Below are 20,272 nucleotides of genomic sequence, written 5' to 3'. Positions count from 1 at the left end.
CGGAGGGGGGGAGGGGAAAGCGGCCGTCGGCCAATGGGTTGGGTTGGGGCTGTCACGTGATGGCCTCGGGGCGGGGCCCAGGTGTACTTACTAAGCTGCGGGCGGGGGCCTCAGCCTCCGCGCGAAGTCTGGGAGGCGGGGCTGGCGTGCGGGCCCTGGGGTTGCTCCGCTAGGATTGGCCTGTGGCCGGGAGGCGGGGCCTGCACGCGCCGCGGCTGCGGGCTACGATTGGCCTCGGTTCAGGGCCGGCTGCCGGCGTGCAGGCTAGGCTCGGGGCGCGAGGACCGAGCGGGGCGGTGGGTTCGCGAGCCAGGGGGAGGGGCCGGGGCGGTGGCGGCGGCGGCGGCGGAGGAGGAGGTGGTGGTGGTGGCGGCGGGGGCCGGTACTGGACCCGGCGGGATGAGCGAGGCGGAGGCGGCAGTGGTGGCGACAGCTGCCCCCGCGGCGACGGTGCCCGCGACGGCGGCAGGGGTGGTAGCGGTGGTGGTCCCGGTGCCCGCAGGGGAGCCACAGAAAGCAGGCGGCGGGGCGGGCAGCGGCGGGGTCGGAACGGCCTCGGGCCCAGCTGTTGGGACCCCCTCGGCGCCAGGCCCCCGCACCCCTGGCAACCCGGCGACGGCGGCCTCGGGAACCCCCGCGCCCCTGGCCCGGAGTCAGGCGGACAAGCCGGTGCTGGGTGAGGGGCGGGGCGCGTGCCAGGGCGGCTCTAAGGGGGAGGCGGGGGGGTCGACGGGCTGGGGGAGGGGCATCGTGGAGCCCGGCGGGGTCCGGAAAGCCGAAGGCCGGTACGGCTCGAGGCTCAAAGGACCAGCGGACCGTAGTGAGTTTCCCTGGTGGGAAATTCTGCAGTGTCTTCCTGGGTGAGAAGGAGTGGCTGGCCGGTCCAGCTAGGGTCTGACCACGCCCCCGGGGCGGGAGACTTGATCTTGTTGATTTGGGCTAGTATTAGGTAAATATCTGAGCCCGGGACGCAAGTGCACTAGTGACCCTTACAATAGGAGGGCTAGAGAGACCCCAGTTATGACCTGAGGGCTGAACTTCGTGGACCAAGTAAGTACCCGCTTCTAGGTTAAGGGCCTAAATTTGTAGGATGTGAGAAGCATGCCTTAGAATTGGAAGAGGTTTGAAACCCTGAGCCCCGCTGTAGGGGCGGTTGCATTTAGTGTAATTGGGTAAGAATGCCTTGGAGCTACTGGGTAAAACCTGGTTGGCATGAAGTTTAGCTTAATAGATAATAGGTTGGTTAGATTTTGGAGTGTCCCAAAACTGAGTCCAACTCCATCTCTTCCCCCTATCTTACTGCCCCCACTGCATCTCTGCCTGGCAGCAATCCAAGTCCTGGGCACTGTCAAATGGTTCAACGTGCGGAATGGTTACGGATTCATCAACAGGTATCTGAGGAACCCAGGGAGGGGGTGGAATGGGTGTCTTCCAAACTGATCTATGGGACTGGACACCTTCCCAGCCTCATCTCTACCCCTACCAAGGCACATGGTTGCAATGTCCAGCTGATGCTGATTGAAAGTCTTTAACCACAGCACAGATGTGGGCATGAAGAAGCCTTCTCCACATCTTCAAGGGCAGCAGAGGGTTAATGATCTAGGAAGTTGGCAAATCTGGCTCTGATCCTCGCAGCTGGTGTGTGTCACCTTCTGGTTTAGTTTGCGGCCGCCTTTGGGGCAGAATGTACCTGCTCTCTGTGCCTCCGGCGAATCCTCACTCTCCTCACTCATTTCCTGTTTCGAGCAGCACACATAGCACTCTCATAACTCATCTCCCTTAGAGAGCTGTTAGCTCATTGAATGCCCCATCTGACGGGACTGAGTCTGGTGGGGGTTGGGGAAAGAAGGCACCAGCCCAGCCTGAAGCTGCTGCTTTCCTTCTACAGCACCCCCGCACCCCCAAACTGGGAGGGCCCACAGTGTCAGATTCTGAGCGGAGTCAGGTCTTCCCCAGTGGGCCCTTCCCCAGTCCAGGCACCCTGCCCGGCTCAGCCCTCCTGGGAGGCCTCAGTTCCCTCTTAGCAGGCTGACCTTTGTGCAGATCCAAGTGCTTTAAAGCCAGAACACTTGTTCTAGGGAAGGGTCCTTCTCTAATTCTGGAAACTGAGGACTCCTGGGAGGTTCTGAGGGAATACCTCTTCACACCCACCCCCCTACTGGGGTGCTAGGGTAAACTAGGGTGATGGGCAAGGTAGTGACAGAGAATGATCTAATATCTTTTCTCACCCTTGATCTCTTGGTGTGCTGAGAGGGGGCCTGACCCTGGGGTTCACCTCCAGGCTGAGAATAAAGTTTTGTGGGCTGTTTGGAGCCAGTTCTTGACACATTTTCCCCTCCTCAAAGGTGTTCTGCACCTCTGCTCCTGTCCCTACTCACTCCCTCCTTGACTGCAGAAGGAAGGAGACTGAGAGGAATTCTCCACCCGTGGATTGGGGAGCAGGGGTTGTTGGCTGGGGACAGTGACACCCAGCACTACCAGGTTCTAAGGTGCCCTGGGGTAGAGGGTGGAGAGGGTGGAGAGCTCCACAGGTAAAGGCTGAACCAGCTCCTTCAAGGTGCCTTTGCTGACCCTGCAGCCCTTTCCTCATGAAGCCCAGGTTTTTCATGGAGGTTTTAGGGATCTGCTCTTCATACCCGCTTCAGGGGGCCCTATTGGCTCTTGTCTCACTCTCTGGGCCCTGTTTAACCCCAAGCAGCAATGGAAGGTAGAGAGGATGGGGCCACAGGTCTTGGGAATTGGCAGCTAGGGAGGCCTCAGCAGAGGTGAGTGCCTTACCAAAATCATCACCTAACACCCCATCCTGTCCTGCAGGAATGACACCAAGGAGGATGTTTTTGTTCACCAGGTAAGAGCTGGGATGGCTTTGTGAGGGGAGGAACCCGCCCTCCCTGATGGTCTTTGCCACTGTCCTCTTAGCAGCACAAGTCCTGGCTCTCCAGCTTTCACCTCCCACCAGGAAATAGTTTCCTATCCATCCCACAGGTGCTGTACTAACTACATTGGCCCCACTTGTGTTGGGTTGTCTCTGTAAGAAATGTGCTTGTTGCCCTCTGGGCACGGCACGGCTCACTCCCTTCTGGGACCTGTGAACATCCCAGGAACGAATCACAGGCGGTGTCCGAGGGAAAGGACACAGGCTAGCGCTACTTGGGCGCAGTGGTTCTCAAAGTGTGGTCCCCGCACCAGCAGCATCTCCTGACATCTGGATTCTCAGGCCCACCCCAGACCTAGCCAATCAGTCAGGCTTGGGGGCGGGGCCAGCTGCCTGTTTTAACTAGCTCTCCAGGTGATTGTGATGCCGGCACAGTTTGAGAACCACTGCTTTGGTGGAATGCGCGCTCAGTGGGACTGAGGTAAGAAACATAGTACGTGTTACCCACTTTGCAACTTAAGACTATCGGCTTTTTGTTTGGCTTTTGAGTTCATGTTTCTTGCTTCCCTTCTGGAAATCCCTGAGGGGTCAGGGGAAGAGGGAGTGAGTCCTGGGGACCGTGGTAACTACACAGTTGTTCCAAGGCCCCTAGTCTGTGGCTTTTCCCCTGCTGAACTTTGCCTTCTCCTTGCTTCACACTCCAGCCCCAGCTCACAAGTAAAATTTTGAAAACAATGGAAGTGGGTGGTGGGCCCCACAGGGGTGCGAGAGATCCCGGCCATTCTCACCTTTCTCCTGGCCTTTCCTTAACCAGACAGCTATTAAGAGAAACAACCCCAGGAAGTTTCTGCGCAGCGTTGGGGATGGGGAGACCGTGGAGTTCGATGTCGTGGAAGGAGAGAAGGTTCGGGGGCTGTGGTTGGAGAGCCCGCCAAACCAGGGGAGGGTGCCCTAGAGGTTCCCCCCACAGGCTCTGCCCGGGCAGCACAGGCTGTGGGACTAGGACCGTGTTCTCAAGCAGAACTGTCGTCCTTAAGGCCCTGGCTGCTTCAAGGGGTGTCCTAAAGAAGGTGCCCCTGTCACAGGGCTCTCTCTGCAGTTCAACAGGCCCATGTCTGTTCTCCATGGGGCACCTGTGCCCATGTTCTCCTCTCAGAATCAGCCCTCCAGGAGATGCTCCCCTGCTGCCAGCCCTCTTTCTCCATCCCCACCACACCTCCAGGCTAAGCCTCATGAGGGTCCAGTGGCAGTTATTTCAAAAGGACCAGTTGCAGATGAGGCCCCTTCCAGAAGGGTCCAAACACCACTGGCCCCTGCTCCTCTGGGGAGGTGGAAAGAACCAGAAGTTAGAGGAGCTGGAGAAGGGGCAGTTACCTGGAAGGATGGAAGACAGTGATTCAAGCCAGACTGGGAGGTTGTGCATCTGTTGTGGGAGCTGGTTCTCACCAGTTCCTCCCCACCTCCTCCCCACCTCCTCCCCAGGGCGCAGAAGCTGCTAACGTAACTGGGCCTGGGGGAGTGCCAGTGAAGGGCAGCCGCTATGCCCCCAACCGACGCAGGTTCCGCCGATTCATCCCCCGGCCCCGCCCAGCTGCCCCGCCACCCATGGTGGCAGAGGCTCCATCGGGTGGAACAGAGCCAGGCAGCGAAGGGGAGCGTGCCGAAGACTCCGGGCAGCGGCCCAGACGACGGCGCCCACCACCCTTCTTCTACCGACGGCGCTTCGTGCGAGGCCCTCGGCCCCCCAACCAGCAGCAGCCTATAGAGGTGAGGGGGACTGACAACATGGGAACCAGATGCCCACATCCTGGAAAAGGAGCGGGAGTTAATGAGGCTGGATCCCAGAGGAAGTGGGGTGGAAGGTGGGCTGGGAAGAGCTGTGGACACCAAAGCAGCTGGTGCCACCCGGCTCCCCCCCCGGCCTTTGCATGTCCCCAGGGCACAGACGGGGTAGAACCCAAAGAGACAGCCCCGTTGGAGGGAGACCAGCAGCAGGGGGATGAGCGGATACCCCCACCCAGATTCCGGCCCAGGTACCGAAGGTAAGACTCCCATTCCTGGGCCCTGGCTTCCCCTTCACCAGCCAGTGTGGGGACCCAGGGATGGGAAGGGAAGGGGCCTGAAGCCAGAGGTCAGGAGGGCCGGGCCACTGAGCCATTACTGCCCAGGTGCCCAGGGTTAGCAGGCACCCCTGGGATGGGAAAGGAAGGCAGGCTAGTCTGCCCCTGCTTGGGGGATCCTAGGAGGGAGGGACGTGGTCTGCACTGGGCTCCTGTCCCTTCAGGGTCCTCGCTTCTTGCCCCAGGCCTTTCCGCCCCAGGCCACCCCAACAACCCACCACAGAAGGTGGGGATGGCGAGACCAAGCCCAGCCAAGGCCCCACTGATGGCTCCCGACCTGAGCCCCAGCGTCCACGAAACCGCCCCTACTTCCAGCGGAGACGGCAGCAGCCCCCGGGACCCAGGCAGTCCACAGCCCCAGAGGTGAGGACCTGGGACTGTCCGTGTGGGGGTCCAGAGAAGGAAAGAAAAGCCTGGAGCCAACTTTCCCCTGTCCCTTCTTTCCCCACTCCTGTCTTCCTTTCCCTTTCCTTCCCACTCTCTTTGTCCCCACTTCTCCTGGCCCTGTCCCCACTCATCCTGGCTTCAAGGCAGCCTGACACCCAAGAGCCAGGACTGCCAGGTCCATCCCTGGCAGCCACCCCCCAACCCACCCACCAGGAAAGCCCAGCAGAGGCGTTGGAGCCCACATCGCCCCCTGTAGACTCCCTTGGCTCTGCTGGAGCCCCAGCACCAGCCTGTGGATGGGAATTGAGGGAGGAACGGGAAGAGAAAAGGTGCAAGAGGTTGAAGCTGGGGGCCCTGAAGAACAAGAGGGTCTCAGCCGACCACCTTGTTCTCTCTAGACCTCAGCCCCCATCAACAGTGGGGACCCCCCAACCACCATACTGGAGTGATTCCAACTCAAAGGACACCCAGAGCCACCGTCTGGTGAGTGGCAGGCCCCGGGCTGGGTACTCAGAGGTGGGGGTGGGGCTGGGTGGTGGTAAGTTGCTGGTGTGACTTTTCCATCTCTCTCCTTCTCAGGTATCTGCCAGTTTTTCCAACTGACCTGTATTCTACCCAACACCTCCCTCCCCTCTTTCCCATAATTTGTGACATCAAAACACCGGCTTTTCCCCCCATTCCTTGAGACTCAGGAGGGCCAAAGCAACAGCCTTTTGCTTTTTTTTTTTTTTTTTTTCCTTTCTCCCTTACCAAGGGTTGAAGGAAGGGATCCATCCTTATTGTTCAGAGGCATCAACTCCCTCCCCTAAATCAGGCTGAGAAGGAACCAGCCAGCTCTTCCCTCCTCCTGGTTGTTTTTCTTTCCCACCCCAGTTTATTTTTTGTTTCCCTGCTCCCCCTACCTCTGAAGCCATTTTATGAACTGTCATGTGCCACCTGAGCCTCCAGTAAAAACAAAAACGGGCTTTCCTGTTGTCTTGGTCTCTGCCTCTTTTCTGTTCAGAGCCTTGTTGGTAATGCACTGTTGAGGGTGGCAGGAGGGAGAGGGGTTCGTAGGCAGGGCCTACTCTCGGATCCTTGTTCCCACGGTTCTAGCTGTGCAGCTCTGCAGAAGTGCCTTCATCCCTGGGACACTGACTTTTCCCATCTGTGAAATGGGACTGTTGCCTCCCTGGTAGAATGAGTGATTCCTGAACTGCCAAGAGCAGGGTCTAGCACCTGCAGCGTCAACTTACTGAGGCTTTACTACTGTTAACAAAGGCAGTGATTCCAGATCTTAAGTGGAGGCATGAGTGACAGCATCCAGTCCAGAGGATTCTGTGGCCTGGAACTGAGGCAGGATGGAGAAGAGGCGGGGGTGGGGAGGCTGTGGTCTGGGTCTCAGCCCGTCTTGGAGTGCCTCCACACAACAGCATGCATATCTCATACAGTAACTTTATATACGGATCTCTCTATATATACATTTAGTACAACAGACCTTCAGTTTCTTCTCCCTGCCCCTGCTTTTTCAAACATATACAAAAATATCTGAAGGCTCCTCCCAGCCCAGTGTTTACAGGCAGCCTTTCAAATCCCTCTTGCCCTTAGTTGGTCAAAAGCCTGTGGGTATAATACCCTCCCAGGATGGGAGAGGAGGGAAGAGCTGGGGCCCCCACCTGGCAGCCTTGGGGAGCAGCGGGGGTGGAGCTCAGAACCCTGAGTCTAGAGGAGAGCCCACTGTCCCTTCCTCTCGCCATGGATGGACGCGTGTTCCTCTCGCCCTGGAAGGCTGAGCAAGAGGACTGAGCCTGCCCTGTGAGAAGTGAGATTAGATCTTGGGAAGGGGGGTGTGTCCTTTGCCCTGGAGGGGACAGACGGACCCCCTCCCCTTTCACCCAGAGTCTGGGCAAGAATTCCGAGGAAGTGCCAGAGGGGGAGGAGTCCAAGGTGGCAGGAACTGGATCTGTCTTCTGTCCTGCTCTCGGCTTTGGTTCACCCCCACTGGAAAGTCAGTCCTAGAGTCTCTCCTCCCTGTAAACCCCCTTCACTAGCCAGGGCACAAGTATTCTGGAGCTGAGGTGGGGTGGGGATGGCTACTGAAGAAGGAGGGGATGGAGGGGAGACCCACCCCCACAGCCACTGCCTAACCACAACACAAATAATCCAAGAGGTCACACGAGGGGAATGAGGGGGTGCTCAGACCACCGTTCCCTCCAGCTTCCCAATCCCACCAGGCTGCAGGGGTTTTCTCTGCCCTGGAAGTAATGGGGAAGAGAGGGTTAAAGTGCTGCAGAGAAAAGGAGGGGGGTCTCTGGGCAAGTGGAGAGAACTGGCTCTCCCACCCCTCTGTGGCCCTCAGTCATGCTCATCTGGCCCTAAGTACTCCAGTTCTGTGCTGGGTTTCACTTCCTGCTCCAGAAGAGAAGGTGTCCGGTGGAAAACGGCTGAGATCTGGTCAAACGTCCTGCCACGGGTTTCAGGCACTTTTAAGAAGGTGAAGATGAAGAAGCCAAGCAGGAGGACCGCGAATAGAAGAAAGACGTAGGGACCCATAGCATCCTGGGACAAGTGGAGAAAGAGGTGTTGACAGAGGGGAGGGAACGGGTGGCCTTGGGCAAGCCAGGACTAAAGGACTGGCTTGGGGCCAAAGATCCTCACAGGGAACTGGGACACTGCACGAAGCAGGTGGCTCCTTGGTGGGCAATGGAAATTGCCAGGAGAATTTAGTGAAAAGAGAATTTTATGAACCCCATCTCTCCTGGTTTTTCCCTCTCTTTCCATCCTGAGTTACTGCACTCAGTGGATTCCTAGCCATTTGCACTATTAATACGAAGTTTGTAATTTTACTCCTAAGTAAGTTATGCCAGTAGTTGGCTTTGAAGACAGCTCTGTTGTTTTCCATCTAGCTCAGTTCCCTTCTTTGCTTTGATTCTGGTGGAGCAGGCGGTCTTCAGGACCCATGTGGTCCACTAAAGTGAGCCCCCAACCAGCAGTCTATGGGCGAGGCGGGGTGGGGGGATGCTGAGTGGAAAGCATCTGGGCCAGTGATGCGTTGCCCTCCTCTGGCTGATGGTGTGGGAGATGGGGGCGGGGGCAGGGGACCTACCGCCACATACTGGAAACCCATGCCGATGATGAAGTTGCATGTCCAGTTGGAGAACCCAGCCACTGCCATGGCCGCTGGGCGGGGTCCCTGGCTGAAGAGCTCGGCCACGATGAACCAGGGGATGGGGCCAGGGCCAATTTCAAAGAAGGCCACGAAGCCAAAGATGGCCACAATGGAGACATAGCTCATGGCTGGAACCCGCTCCTGGGGGCCGGGTAGGGAGGGTGGACAACTCAGGTCAGGTCTTTCAGGATCTTCCTTTGCCCTCCACCCAGGAAACTGGCATTGACCCTACCAGCCATTCACAGGCAGGGGACTGCCACCTAGGTTAGAACATGCCTTCAAGCATTTGACATTCAGCTGGCTACCCTGTGCTGATTCAGGATCTTATGTCGATTCCCCCATGATTCTAGAGCTGGGTTCTTAGGAATTACTGTTCTTGAGGTTTGACAGGGGCTCTCCCCACTGGCTGTCAGGTTAATGCTACAGTGTCCTTCTAGAGCAGGAGGAAGTGCATGCAGCCTGGGTCCCTCAGGGGCATGGTCTTGGCACACGGCCTGGGCCCAAAGTCAAAGGCATGTATGTTGAGGAATGACCCTGGCTGTCCTGGGGCAGTTCCCCAGGATTGGGAGGCTGGTCCCCTTCCCTCTTCTCAGGCCTCACCAGCAGAAGCAGAGCCACAGTCATCAAGATGGCGCAGCCACACATGCCTGCCAGGCCCAGGAGATGGAGGGTCCGGCGCCCAGCCCGTTCCACCAAGAACACCTGCAGAGAGAGTCAGGGCTTGCCAGGGGCCTTCAGGGCTTGGGACGTGGGAGGGATTGGGTGGTTGGGGTCAACCAAGGGTTGGACCTTTAGGACACCCAGTTATGTCCAGAAGCCAACGGTGGGACCCTTCCAGAGGCCAGCAGTTACCGAGACTAAGGTGAAGACTGTGTTGACCACGCCGGCTCCAATGGTGGCATAGGCTGGTTTCTCTACCCCCGCTGACTCAAAGATGCTGGTGGAATAATAGAAAACCTAGAGGTGGGCCAGAAGAAAAGGTGATGACAAGGATGTTCCTTCCTCCCTTGAAGCCACACCAAGCTGGACTGACTCTGAATTTTAACGAAGCAGGGGCTTGCTCCCTTCTTCATTCCTCTGGGGCTATTCCCTAACCCTGCCCCTCTTGGAGGTGGCTGCGTCCACACCACATTGATGCCCGTACCGCATTGATGCCTGAGAGCTGCTGGCTCAGCTGCAGCACAATGGCGATGACGAGGGGCTGCCGATGGGTGTGGCTGCCCAGGAGCTGGAGCAAGGACAGGGGCCGCTCACGCTCCAGCTTCCGCTTCTCCTCCTTCAGCTCAGCCAACACCTCAGACACGTCGGCCCAGCCCGTCAGGCGCTTCAGACCTGGAGGTGAGGGGGGTCAAGCCTGAGAGGGCAGGCAGAGGGCCTGGGAGAGGCACAGGTTCCCGCAGGATGGCACGGGAGCTCACTCTTTCTGGCGGGCCCCTCCAGGTTCCGGATGATGTAGAGGTAGCGGGGGCTTTCCGGGCAGAGGGGCAGCAGGACCATCTGCAGGAGGGCAGGCAGCACGGTGATGCCCAGGAGGAGTGGCCATAAGGTGGCTGTGCCCAGCATGGACTCCAAACCTAGCACCTGTGGGAGAAGGCAGGGAAGGAGGGCAGGATGTTCAGCCTGTACCCAGAGCCCCAACCCCCTGCCCAACCTCCCAGGAGGCCAGGCCCAGTCACCTGGGCGATTAGGATGCCAGTGACGATGGCTAGTTGATTGAGTGTCCCCAGGGCGCCCCGCAGGTGAGTAGGGGCAATCTCCCCCACGTACATGGGTACCAGCCCCGACGTCAGCCCTGAGCAGAGGGAAGAAGAGAGCTTCTCAGGGCAGCTGCCCACCGGCCCCCGCCCCCATCCCCAAGGCCAGGGTTAGTGAAGGACAGCAAGGCCCTGCACAGGGCCACAGTGCCCGTGGGTACCTGAGTAGGCGCCAATGAAGAACCGTCCAAGAATGAGCATCTCATAGGAGGCAGCTGCCTTGGCCAGGCCCATGAGGGTGCCCCCCAGCACTGCCAGGGCGTTGTTGAACAGCATGGCCCTCTTCCTGGCAGACAGAGTGGGGCTGTGAGAGTCCAGGAACCCATGCTCTGGCTCCCTTCCTGTCCCTCCACCCTCACCCTCCAGCCCCATACCTTCCCAGCCACTGAGAGATGATGCCAATCAGGAAGGATGAGATCATGCCACCCACAGAGAAGATGGCCACGGAGAGAGCCCAGAGTGTGGTGAGTGTGCCTGGTGGGATGGAGCCGGGTCCCTCAGGCCCCTGCCTCCCCAGCCAGGTCTCATTGTAGCTCTGTTCAATCACCTAGGGGCACAGCAAAGGAGTGATTAGCTGCTAGACTCTTCCCTCTCTGCTCACTACCCACCCCCCCACCTTGTCTGGGCACCCCACTCTGCCAACTGTAGCCCCTCACCTTCTGGGGGGCATTGATGACCCCAATGTTGTAGCCAAACTGCAGGGAGCCAAGAACAGCGGAGAATACGGCAAGGACCAAGGTCCCAGTGACTCGCTGCCGAGGGGGCTCCCCATCCTGGGCAGGCAGAAGCAGAGAGGAGACATGTCACATGGAACTGTGCCATCTTTCCTTCCTCCAGGGGTCCAGGCCCAGTAGGAGTCTAAAGATGCTGGGTTTCATCCAACGTGTGGGATGAGGGAAAGTGGACCCATATTAGGAATCAATCGAAGATCTCAGTGTAAACAAGAGCAGGAAGAACCCAAGAGTACCAGGGCATGAAGGAGAAACTGATGTTTGAGTCCAGCAAGCAGAGAAACATTTGAGAACCTGGGTCTCACAATTCCTCTCTAACCTTGGGACAGGCTTGGCATTAAGAGACCCCCATTCAGATTTGTGCAACCTTAGGTAAGTCACTTCCTCACTTTGAACTGAAGAGATAGGGGTGATGTTCCTTGTCAGGTTAAAGTGTGAAAATCAAAACTGAATGTTGAGTGGCCCCAACAGTGCTGCTTTTATAAAGTAACAAGTGTGCTAGCATCATCAGTCTCTGTCCTCTTCTCTTCCATCTGCGGGTTCTCTCCGCGGGCTCCTGGAAGCCTCCAATAGGCTCAAGAAGGACAATTCCAAAAAGGACATCGCGGTCATTCCTCCTGGCTTATGGCCTTCTCTGTCTCCGCCCCGGCCTCCTCCCTTCCCCCTCCAAGCTGCGACAAAGGGCAGGGGGCCATGCTGGCTTTTGCCTGAGCGAGCCTCGCGCAGGGGATGGGGGCGGGAAGGTGGTGTGAGGGGCGGTAGCCTTGGTGGCTGACCGCTGGCGGCACAGACTGTCTCCAAAAGGAAACCTGAGCTGGGGGAGGGAGGGCTGACACTCCCCTCTACCCCTCCACCAACCGTAGGGCCGAGGGAAAGTTCAGCGTCCTGGAGGACTGCCAAGAGTGGGGGTTGGGGTGGACCTACGGAGCATCTCCGGTCTTCGAAAAACTGCGGGCGGGAGAGCCGGGACAGACGGACAGCTCCTGGAGGGCAAGACTAGCCTGAATCTGCTTTCTTGAGGGCAGGAAGTCCTCGATCCCGGCGCAAAGCGCCGCGAACTATAGAAAAGGGCGAACCCAGGACGCGCAGAATCCAGCTGTGGTTCTTGCCCACAATGATCCCCCAGACTCATTCTTCCTCTTGGAGTGACTGGAATCTGACAGTCACGGGTTGTCCCGCTCGGGTATAAATAGCCAGTCCCCCACCCCACCCCCTGCGCCTGCGCAAGGACCGCCCCCTAGCTGACCCCAATCGCGACCCCAGCCCGAGAAAAGCGAGACCCTTGTCCCCGTCCCGCCGCCTCATGCTAAACCCTACTTCAGAGCCGATCTGTTGGAAGCCCGACGGCATCTTGTCTTAGGAACTGGAGACGCAGGAGCTGCAGTAGACGAGGGGGAGGCGACTGGGGGGTCTGCGACCCCAGCCTGGTGGGCGGAGGACGCGGGGGTGATGGGGGTCCCGGAGCTTCGTGAGGAGTGCGAGTCTGGCGAGATCCGCAGCCACAAGCCCAGGAGCCAGACAGCAGCTCCCGGGAATCTGGCGAAGCTTGGCTGGGGGGAAAAGACCCGAAGAGCAGCCCCCGCAGCCCCTAGGGCCACGCCTTTCACGGCACCCATTGGCCAGGAGCCCGCACACCCCAGCAGGCCACGCCCCTCCCTGAGCCTGGGGCTGAGAGTTTGGCACCGGCTGTGGGGTAGGCCAGCGAGGCCACGCCCCTCAGCGTGCCCGGTGAGACACGCCCCTCGGGTTTCCGCCAGCCTGCTGCCGCGAAGTTTTGAGAACAGGGTCCTGGGAAACCTGGAGGCCCTGTTCCCCTTCATGTGAAGTCTCCGCCCACCAGCCGAGGTTCGGGGCTAAAGAAGCGACTTCCACAGGATGGGAGGGGACGGGCCAGGTACACTTGCCCGGGAGAGAACTCGGGCGGCCCGCGACCGAGCGCTAGCCGGCGCGCGGGGTGGGTGCAGAGCAATGGCCTGGAGTAACCCACAGTGGTTATTTTTAGCTCCCACGTTGGGAGACGCCAAATGTCAGGTCCCGGGTGTCCCAGCCTGTCCTGGGCGGGGGAGGACAGGGAGATGGAGCCTTAAAGGATCCGCGACAGGCTTCCCACGCGGAGATGACCCGGGGCACAGGAAATTCCGTTCCTAGCGGCTCAGGTGTCTGGCCTCGGGGGTCGTCTTTCTATGCATCCGTGCTCGGAGCACTGCCTCTCTGGCCCTTCCCCTACACTCATTCCCCACGTTGGTTCCTGGAGGTGGCCGGAGGGACAGGTGGTCACACGAACCACGTCACCAGCCCTGAGGTGCCTGAGCCGCCAAGAATGTGCTGGCCGCGTGGACGAGTTGGACACGCTCTCTGGAGGTCGCTCCAGGTTTGAATGCCCAGCGAGGAGGGCGTGACCTAGAGTTGGCAAGTCCCCGGAGCAGCCTCGGAACGCTCTGAGCACCGACAGCGCGCGCTGTGAAGAATCGGACTCAGAAGCACGGGGCTCTAGTGCCACCTGGAGGGAGAGCGCGGATCCGCAGCGGATCTGGCCGGGGTGGTCTGCGGCCCACTGTCCCCGCTCGTTCCACATCTTTAAGGCTTTCATTGCTTCCAGCCCGGGCCTCTCTCTGGAGCTTCAGATCCGAGTGTTCAGCTGCCGCCTGGGTGGGCAGTTCACATAATCAGCATGTTCAAACCTGCTTCTGCTAACTTCCTCATCCCAGTGAACGGTCCTGTTAGCCAGCCTGTCACTCCTATCAGAAAGAGGAAGTCATGCTTGATTCCTCCTCTCCTGCACCCCCCACTTTTATCCAGTTTCCAGCATTGGTGTTTTAACTCCTAAATCCTCATATTCATCTGATTTTTTCCACCTGTACTGTGGCCAGTTTGGTTCAGACAGCCATCACCCTGCCTGGTCTTCCTGCTCCTCTTCCTAAAGGAGGGGCTGAGTACAATTCAAAAAGAGTTCAACCTCCTCACTCTCCCCTCTGAAGTCTCTGTTGCCAATTGTCAAGTTCTAACCCCCTTTCAGAGTGAACAAAACCTTTTGCCTTTCCTCCTATCTCTGCCTCACATTCTATCCCCTCCCCTCAAGTTTTAGTCAATTCCTAACTATTTCTTGTATCCAGAACACACTGTGCTGTTTTACTCCTTGGTGGCTACTAATAATCCCTTAGTCTGGAATACCAGAGGACTCCCATTCATCCTCTGAAAAACTACCCCCGCCCCCACCCCCGCCCCTGTCCCTGTGATACCTTCCTTGGCTTTGCTCCAGAAAACCATGTGTCCCCATGTAGTACATTGTCATGATTTCTTCTCTGCACATTAACCCCGAGGACAGATAATCATCTTGTTTACCTCTGTATCCTCAACACCCAGCTCACCCAGGATGAGCACTCAGTATTTATTTGTTGAATGAATGAAATGAGGGTCTGCTCCTGATGGTCAGGAATATGGACTGGGGAACGGTCATGAATGGGGGAACGCTTTGGTAAATGGTTCCACATACCTGACCAAGGGGAACTAAAGTAGAAGAACTAAAGTCTGTTAGTTGAGGGGAACAAATTGTTTATGAATAAAAAGGAGCAGAAGTGATTGTTGGAAGCAGAGAAGGAAGGTAATTGGGAAGGTAGAAGGAAAACCAGGGATGCTGGAATGCCATGAAAGGAAGAGGGCAGGGAGAGAGGGAAAGCTGAGAAAGGTGCCAAGAGGTAAAAAGGGAGCTGGAGGGAGGCACAGGTTGGAGGCAGATGATAAGTCAGGGTAGCAGATAGAGTGCAGGCCTTGGAGTGTCTCCTGGCACTCGGGTCAAGGAACTTTCCCAGTCTCATTCAGATGCTTTGCTCAGATGCTTCTAGGAGTTTAAGCCCCAGGGAAAGTAGAATCAAGGAAAGCAAGTCAGATCTAGATAAAGAAGATAAAAAGAAAGGAGAAGGTGGTGGGGAGTAGAAGAGACAATGGGAATAAGGAGAGTCAGGAGGGAGGGAGAAAAATGTCTGGGAAGGTGGGAGAAAGAGACTAATTGCGAGAGGATGGGAAGGGAAGAAATGAGACACAGGACACAGTGGGCATTTAGCATTGGAGCGTGTGTGCGTTCATCTTGCTTAGAAATTAATCCTTGGCTCATTTGATCTCAGAACCAGTTGTAGCCCTTTCTAAGCTCTGCCCTAGGACATGGGGAGCTGATCCTTCCAGGCTTTTGTTTTCAAAGTCCCATATTCACTGTCTTCTGACTGGATATAGCCCATAGGAGGTGAGAGATTGGAGGGCAGGAGAAAGCCAGGATGTTTCTTCACTCTCTCTGCCTCCAGCTCCTACTCTTTAGGCCCACTTCACTTTCAGCTTCTAGAGGGAAACACTGGACCCCTGAGCTCCAGCAATGCCATCTCCTCCCTTTGTCCCATCATTGTTTTTGTCAATATATGAGGATCTCAGGTACAGAGGATTGAATTAATGGCACAGTTCTTGGTACATGATACTCACTGATCAATGTCTTATATTTATTAAAAAAATTATCCTTTATTTCCATATCCATTTCTCATTTGTCTTCTCTCAAAAACCCACCATCCCAATGCATTTAAGGCTCCCTTTTGTTGTACTCTTGCAAAACATGAATTGTTTTATGTGCAGGTGGCTCAGTGGTAAAGAATCTGCCTACCACTATAGGAGATGCAAGAGATGCGAGTTGGATCCCAGGGTCGGGAAGATCCCCTGGAGAAGGTAATGGCAACCCACTCCAGTATTCTTGCCTGGGAAATCCCAGGAACAGAGGAGCCTGGAGGGCTACAGTCCATGGGGTTATAAAGAGTTGGACACAACTGAGCACAACCCAGTACACAGCATCTGTTTATATCTTTCAATCTAATCTTACTTATTTTCAGTGAGCACTATGTTTTGAGAACCCATTCATGTTCTGTGATTATCCAAGTGATGGTTTCATAATTATTTCATTGCATAATTTATTGATTCATTGCATAATGTACCATTGCCTAATGCTCCACAATGTCAGTCATCCCACTGATAGGCACCCATATCACCTCCACTTCCCAACCACAACAAATAATGTGGCAGTGAACATGGAGCTATGTCTCTGCCTCTGCCTATGTCTTTGTCTTTATTTATATCTATCTCCATGAGCAGAATTGCTGAGTCATAGGGTATACTTCTACCTAATTTGACTAAAAACTACCGGCTTGCTTTTGAGAATGACTATCACAGTCTCCACTTCTATCAGGAGTTCCGGAGAGTTCTGCTACTACCGCACCACCCTCTCAGGCAGCATCCACCCAGAAGCAGCCGAGTGAAGAGTATGGACTCTGGGCCTGAATTGCCCGAGTTTGAGTCCCAGCTCTGATACTTAATAACTTTGCGCCCTTGGGAAAGTTACCTAAGCTCTTTGTGCCTTATTTACCTCATCTGTAAAATGAGAAGGGAGATAATAATAGTATCCACATCTTAGGGTTTTAATGAAGGTGAATACTGTAATACTCATATAGTGCTTAGAAAAGACAGAAATAGATACAGTTTATTGTTTTTGTTTGGTTTTTGAAAAGCTCTATTGAGACAGAATCGACAAACAATAAACTGTACATACTTAAAATGTACAGTTTGATAAAGCAAAAGATTTTTTCTTGGGACTCCCTTGGTGGTCCAGTGGCTAAGACTCCCTGCTCCCAATGCAGGGGGCCCAGGTTCCATCCCTGGTTGGGGAACTAGATCCCACATGCTGCAACTGAGACCTGATGCAGCCAAATAAATAAATGAAGATTTTATCTTGAGGTGTTATTGACATGTAACTTTAATTTCAGGTGTACAACACAGTGATATATGTATATATTACAAAATGATTACCACAATACATCTAGTTAACAGCTAATTTGATGTTTTGACATATGTATACACCTCTGAAACTGTCCCCAGAATCAAGATAATGAACACACCCATCACCCTCTGTGTTTCCTTGTACCTCTTTGTAATTCCTCCTGTCAGCCCCTAGGCAACCACTGATCTGATTTCAGTCACGAGGGACTAGTTTGCATTTTTTAGAATTTTATGCAAATAGAATCACACAGATTCTACTCCTTTTGTTTGGACTTCTTTACTTCCCATAACTATTTTGAGATTCATGTATGTTGTTGCGCGTATTGTGAGTTTATTTTTTTATTGTGAAATATTATTGATTTGATTAGCAATAGTAATCAGTTAGATTGTCCATCACCTGTTGATGGATATTTGCATTATTTCCAGTTTGTGGCTGTTACAAATAAAGCTGCCATGAACATTTAAGTACAGGTCTTCATATGGGCATGTACTTTCATTTCTCTTGGAAAATACCTAAGAGTAGGATGAGTGGATTATATGATAGGTATGTGTGTGCAACTTCTTTTTTTTTTCCCAATAAATCAGGTTTTACTGCTCACAGGGTCATTTCTGAGTTGCAAAAAATCTGTCCCTGTATTCCCCTATTGAATCTGGGCTGCCACCATCAGACAGACAAAATGTGCCAGGACACTGTTTTTCTTGCATCTTTGGGAAACTTTAGCAACAGACAGTAGTGTGTGACTTTTTATGAATTGGCTAAATTGTTTTCTAAAGTGGTTGTCCCACTTTACTTGCCCACCCACAATATCTAAAAGTTCCAGTTCCTCCACACACCAGCACTTCAGATGATCAGTCTTTTAAAATCCAGAATTGGACTATGAAGTGAGTGAAAGTTGCTCAGTCGTGTCCAACTCTTTGCGACCCCATGGACTATACAGTCCATGGAATTCTCCAGGCCAGAATACTGGAGTGGGTAGCCATTCCCTTCTCCAGGGGATCCATCAGAATGGACTATATGAGATTTTAAATAAATGAGAATTTGTCAATTTTTGTCAGTTCAGTAGGTGAAAGGTGATATTGTATTTCAGTTTTCTCTGATTACTTATGGCTTGGAGCATCCCTTTAAACTCTTGTTAGCATTTTGGCTTTCTATTTTTTTGGCAAATCCCTTCCACGTATTCTTCGCCCATTTTTCTCTTGGAATATTTTTACTGTTGATTGGCAAGAGACTTAAACAAATAATATTAGTTTGTTATCATATTTAGATATTGTACATATTTTCTCTTCTTCTATCGTCTGCCTGTTAATTTTTCTTTGGTGAACTTCATTTAGCAGAAATTTTAAATTTAGTATCATCAAAATGACCAATTTTCCCCTTAGGATTTGTGATTTTGAAATTTTGCATGTATTCTTTTCCATTTTTGCATCAAAATTTACCTTTTCTTCTAAGAACTATAGTTTTTAGATTTACATTTTTGTTTGTTTGGTTGTACCATGGCAGCTGGGATCTTAGCTACCTGACCAGGGATCAAACCTGCCCCTCCTGCACTGGGATCACAGAGTCTTAACCAGTGGACCACCAGGAAGTCCCCACATTTAGGTCTTTTTTTTTTTTTTTAGTTCTACCAGTTTATTGCTACCAATCCATCTCCTTCTACCCTCCTCACACATGTGTGCTCAGTCATGTAACCCAGTGGACTGCAGCCTGCCAGGCTCCTCTGTCCATGGACTTTTCCAGGCAAGAATATTGGAGTGGGTTGGCGTTTTCTTCTCCATGTTTAGGTCTTTTTAATCCATCTAGAGTTCATCCACTTCTGATATGGGCTTCCCAGGTGGCATTAATGGTAAAGAACCCATCTGCCAATGCAGGAGACATAAGAGATGCGGGTTCGATCCCTGGGTTGGGAAGATCCCCTGGAGAAGGAAATGGCAGAGAGAATTGCCTGGACAATTCCCTGCAATTCTTGCCTGGAGAATTCCATGGACAGAGGAGCCTGGTAGGCTGCAGTCCACAGGGTCAAAATGAGTCAGACACCACTTAAGTGACTCACCATACAGCACGCGCTTTTGATACATATGTAAGTACCTATGGATGTGAGCGTTGGACTGTGAAGAAGGCTGAGCGCCAAAGAATTGATGCTTTTAAACTGTGGTGTTGAAGAAGACTCTTGAAAGTCCTTTGGACTGCAAGGAGATCCAACCAGTCCATTCTGAAGGAGATCAGCCCTGGGATTTCTTTGGAAGGAATGATGCTAAAGCTGAAACTCCAGTACTTTGGCCACCTCATGCAAAGAGTTGACTCATTGGAAAAGACTCTGATGCTGGGAGGGATTGGGGGCAGGAGGAGAAGGGGACAACAGAGGATGAGATGGCTGGATGGCATCACTGACCCGATGGACGTGAGTCTGAGTGAACTCTGGGAGTTGGTGATGGACAGGGAAGCCTGGCGTGCTGCAATTCATGGGGTCGCAAAGAGTCGACACGACTGAGTGACTGAACTGAACTGAACTGACCTCTGTCTCTAGTATTCTGTTCCGTTGGTGTATCTCTCTGTTCTTGCACTAATACTATATGGTTACTGTTGCTGAATGCTTTGTAGCAAATTTAAATTTCTGGAAGAGCAAGACCCCTCTTGTCACTCTTCTCAGTGAAGACCTAACTATTTGTGTGTGTGTGTTTTAATTACTTCAAAAAATCTGAAGGTAAACATTAATATCTTTAAAAAAAAGCACCAATTGAATTTTTTTTGGTAATATATCAAATTGTATGTTATTCTGGGGACAACTGATATCTTTATAATGTTAAGTCATCCCATTTAAGAGCATGGACTATTTTTGTATTCATTCATCTTCTATATTCTTTCAGTTCAATGCAGTCGTTTAGTCATGTCCAACTCTTTGTGACCTTATGGACTGCAGCACGTCAGGCTTCCTCGTCCATCACCAACTCCTGGAGCTTACTCAAACTCATGTCCATCGTGTTGGTGACACCATCCAACCATCTCATCCTCTGTCTTCCCCTTATCCTGCCTTCAATCTTTCCCATCATCAGAGTCTTTTCCAATGAGTCAGTTCTTCACATCAGGTGGCCAAAGTATTGGAGTTTCAGCTTCAGCATCAGTCCTTCCAATGAATATTTAGGACTGATTTCCTTTAGAATGGACTGGTTTTATCTCCTTGCAGCCCAAGGGACTCTCAAGAGTCTTCTCCAACACCACAGTTCAAAAGCATCAGCTCTTTGGCGCTCAGCTTTCTTTATAGTCCAACTGTCACATCCGTACATGACTACTGGAAAAACCATAACTTTGACTAGACAGATCTAGTAGAATTAAAATTTTTCTTCCATTGAGGTCTTATGAATACTTGGTTAGTTCCAAGATGCTCTATAATTTTTGCCGTGATGGAAATTGAGTGTTATTTTTAAAATTATATTTTCTAATTAGTTTTTGCTGG

The 20,272-nt window shown here is 53.5% G+C and overlaps 2 protein-coding genes across 2 annotated transcripts; one reads left to right on the top strand and one right to left on the bottom strand.

Moving 5' to 3' along the window:
* Window positions 1-384: 384 nt before the first annotated feature.
* On the top strand, window positions 385-6,355 carry YBX2 (Y-box binding protein 2). Its single transcript, XM_019981793.2, has 9 exons — window positions 385-676; window positions 1,328-1,391; window positions 2,815-2,848; window positions 3,690-3,779; window positions 4,358-4,642; window positions 4,814-4,917; window positions 5,181-5,358; window positions 5,781-5,865; window positions 5,962-6,355. The coding sequence occupies exons 1-8, from the start codon at window positions 400-402 to the stop codon at window positions 5,829-5,831; spliced, it is 1,083 nt and encodes a 360-aa protein (XP_019837352.2). The 5' UTR covers window positions 385-399; the 3' UTR covers window positions 5,832-5,865; window positions 5,962-6,355.
* A 447-nt stretch (window positions 6,356-6,802) lies between these two features.
* SLC2A4 (solute carrier family 2 member 4) lies at window positions 6,803-12,600 on the bottom strand. Its single transcript, XM_070772976.1, has 11 exons — window positions 12,333-12,600; window positions 10,941-11,057; window positions 10,659-10,831; window positions 10,446-10,570; window positions 10,207-10,322; window positions 9,949-10,111; window positions 9,675-9,862; window positions 9,383-9,487; window positions 9,131-9,232; window positions 8,468-8,671; window positions 6,803-7,920 (listed from the first exon to the last, which is right to left on the bottom strand). The coding sequence occupies exons 1-11, from the start codon at window positions 12,363-12,365 to the stop codon at window positions 7,717-7,719; spliced, it is 1,530 nt and encodes a 509-aa protein (XP_070629077.1). The 5' UTR covers window positions 12,366-12,600; the 3' UTR covers window positions 6,803-7,716.
* Window positions 12,601-20,272: the final 7,672 nt, after the last annotated feature.

Source organism: Bos indicus, chromosome 19, assembly GCF_029378745.1.
Source record: "Bos indicus isolate NIAB-ARS_2022 breed Sahiwal x Tharparkar chromosome 19, NIAB-ARS_B.indTharparkar_mat_pri_1.0, whole genome shotgun sequence".
Classification (NCBI taxonomy): domain Eukaryota; kingdom Metazoa; phylum Chordata; class Mammalia; order Artiodactyla; family Bovidae; genus Bos; species Bos indicus.
The sequence above is the reverse complement of the archived record's forward strand: the minus strand, read 5'-3'. Positions and strand labels throughout refer to the sequence as shown.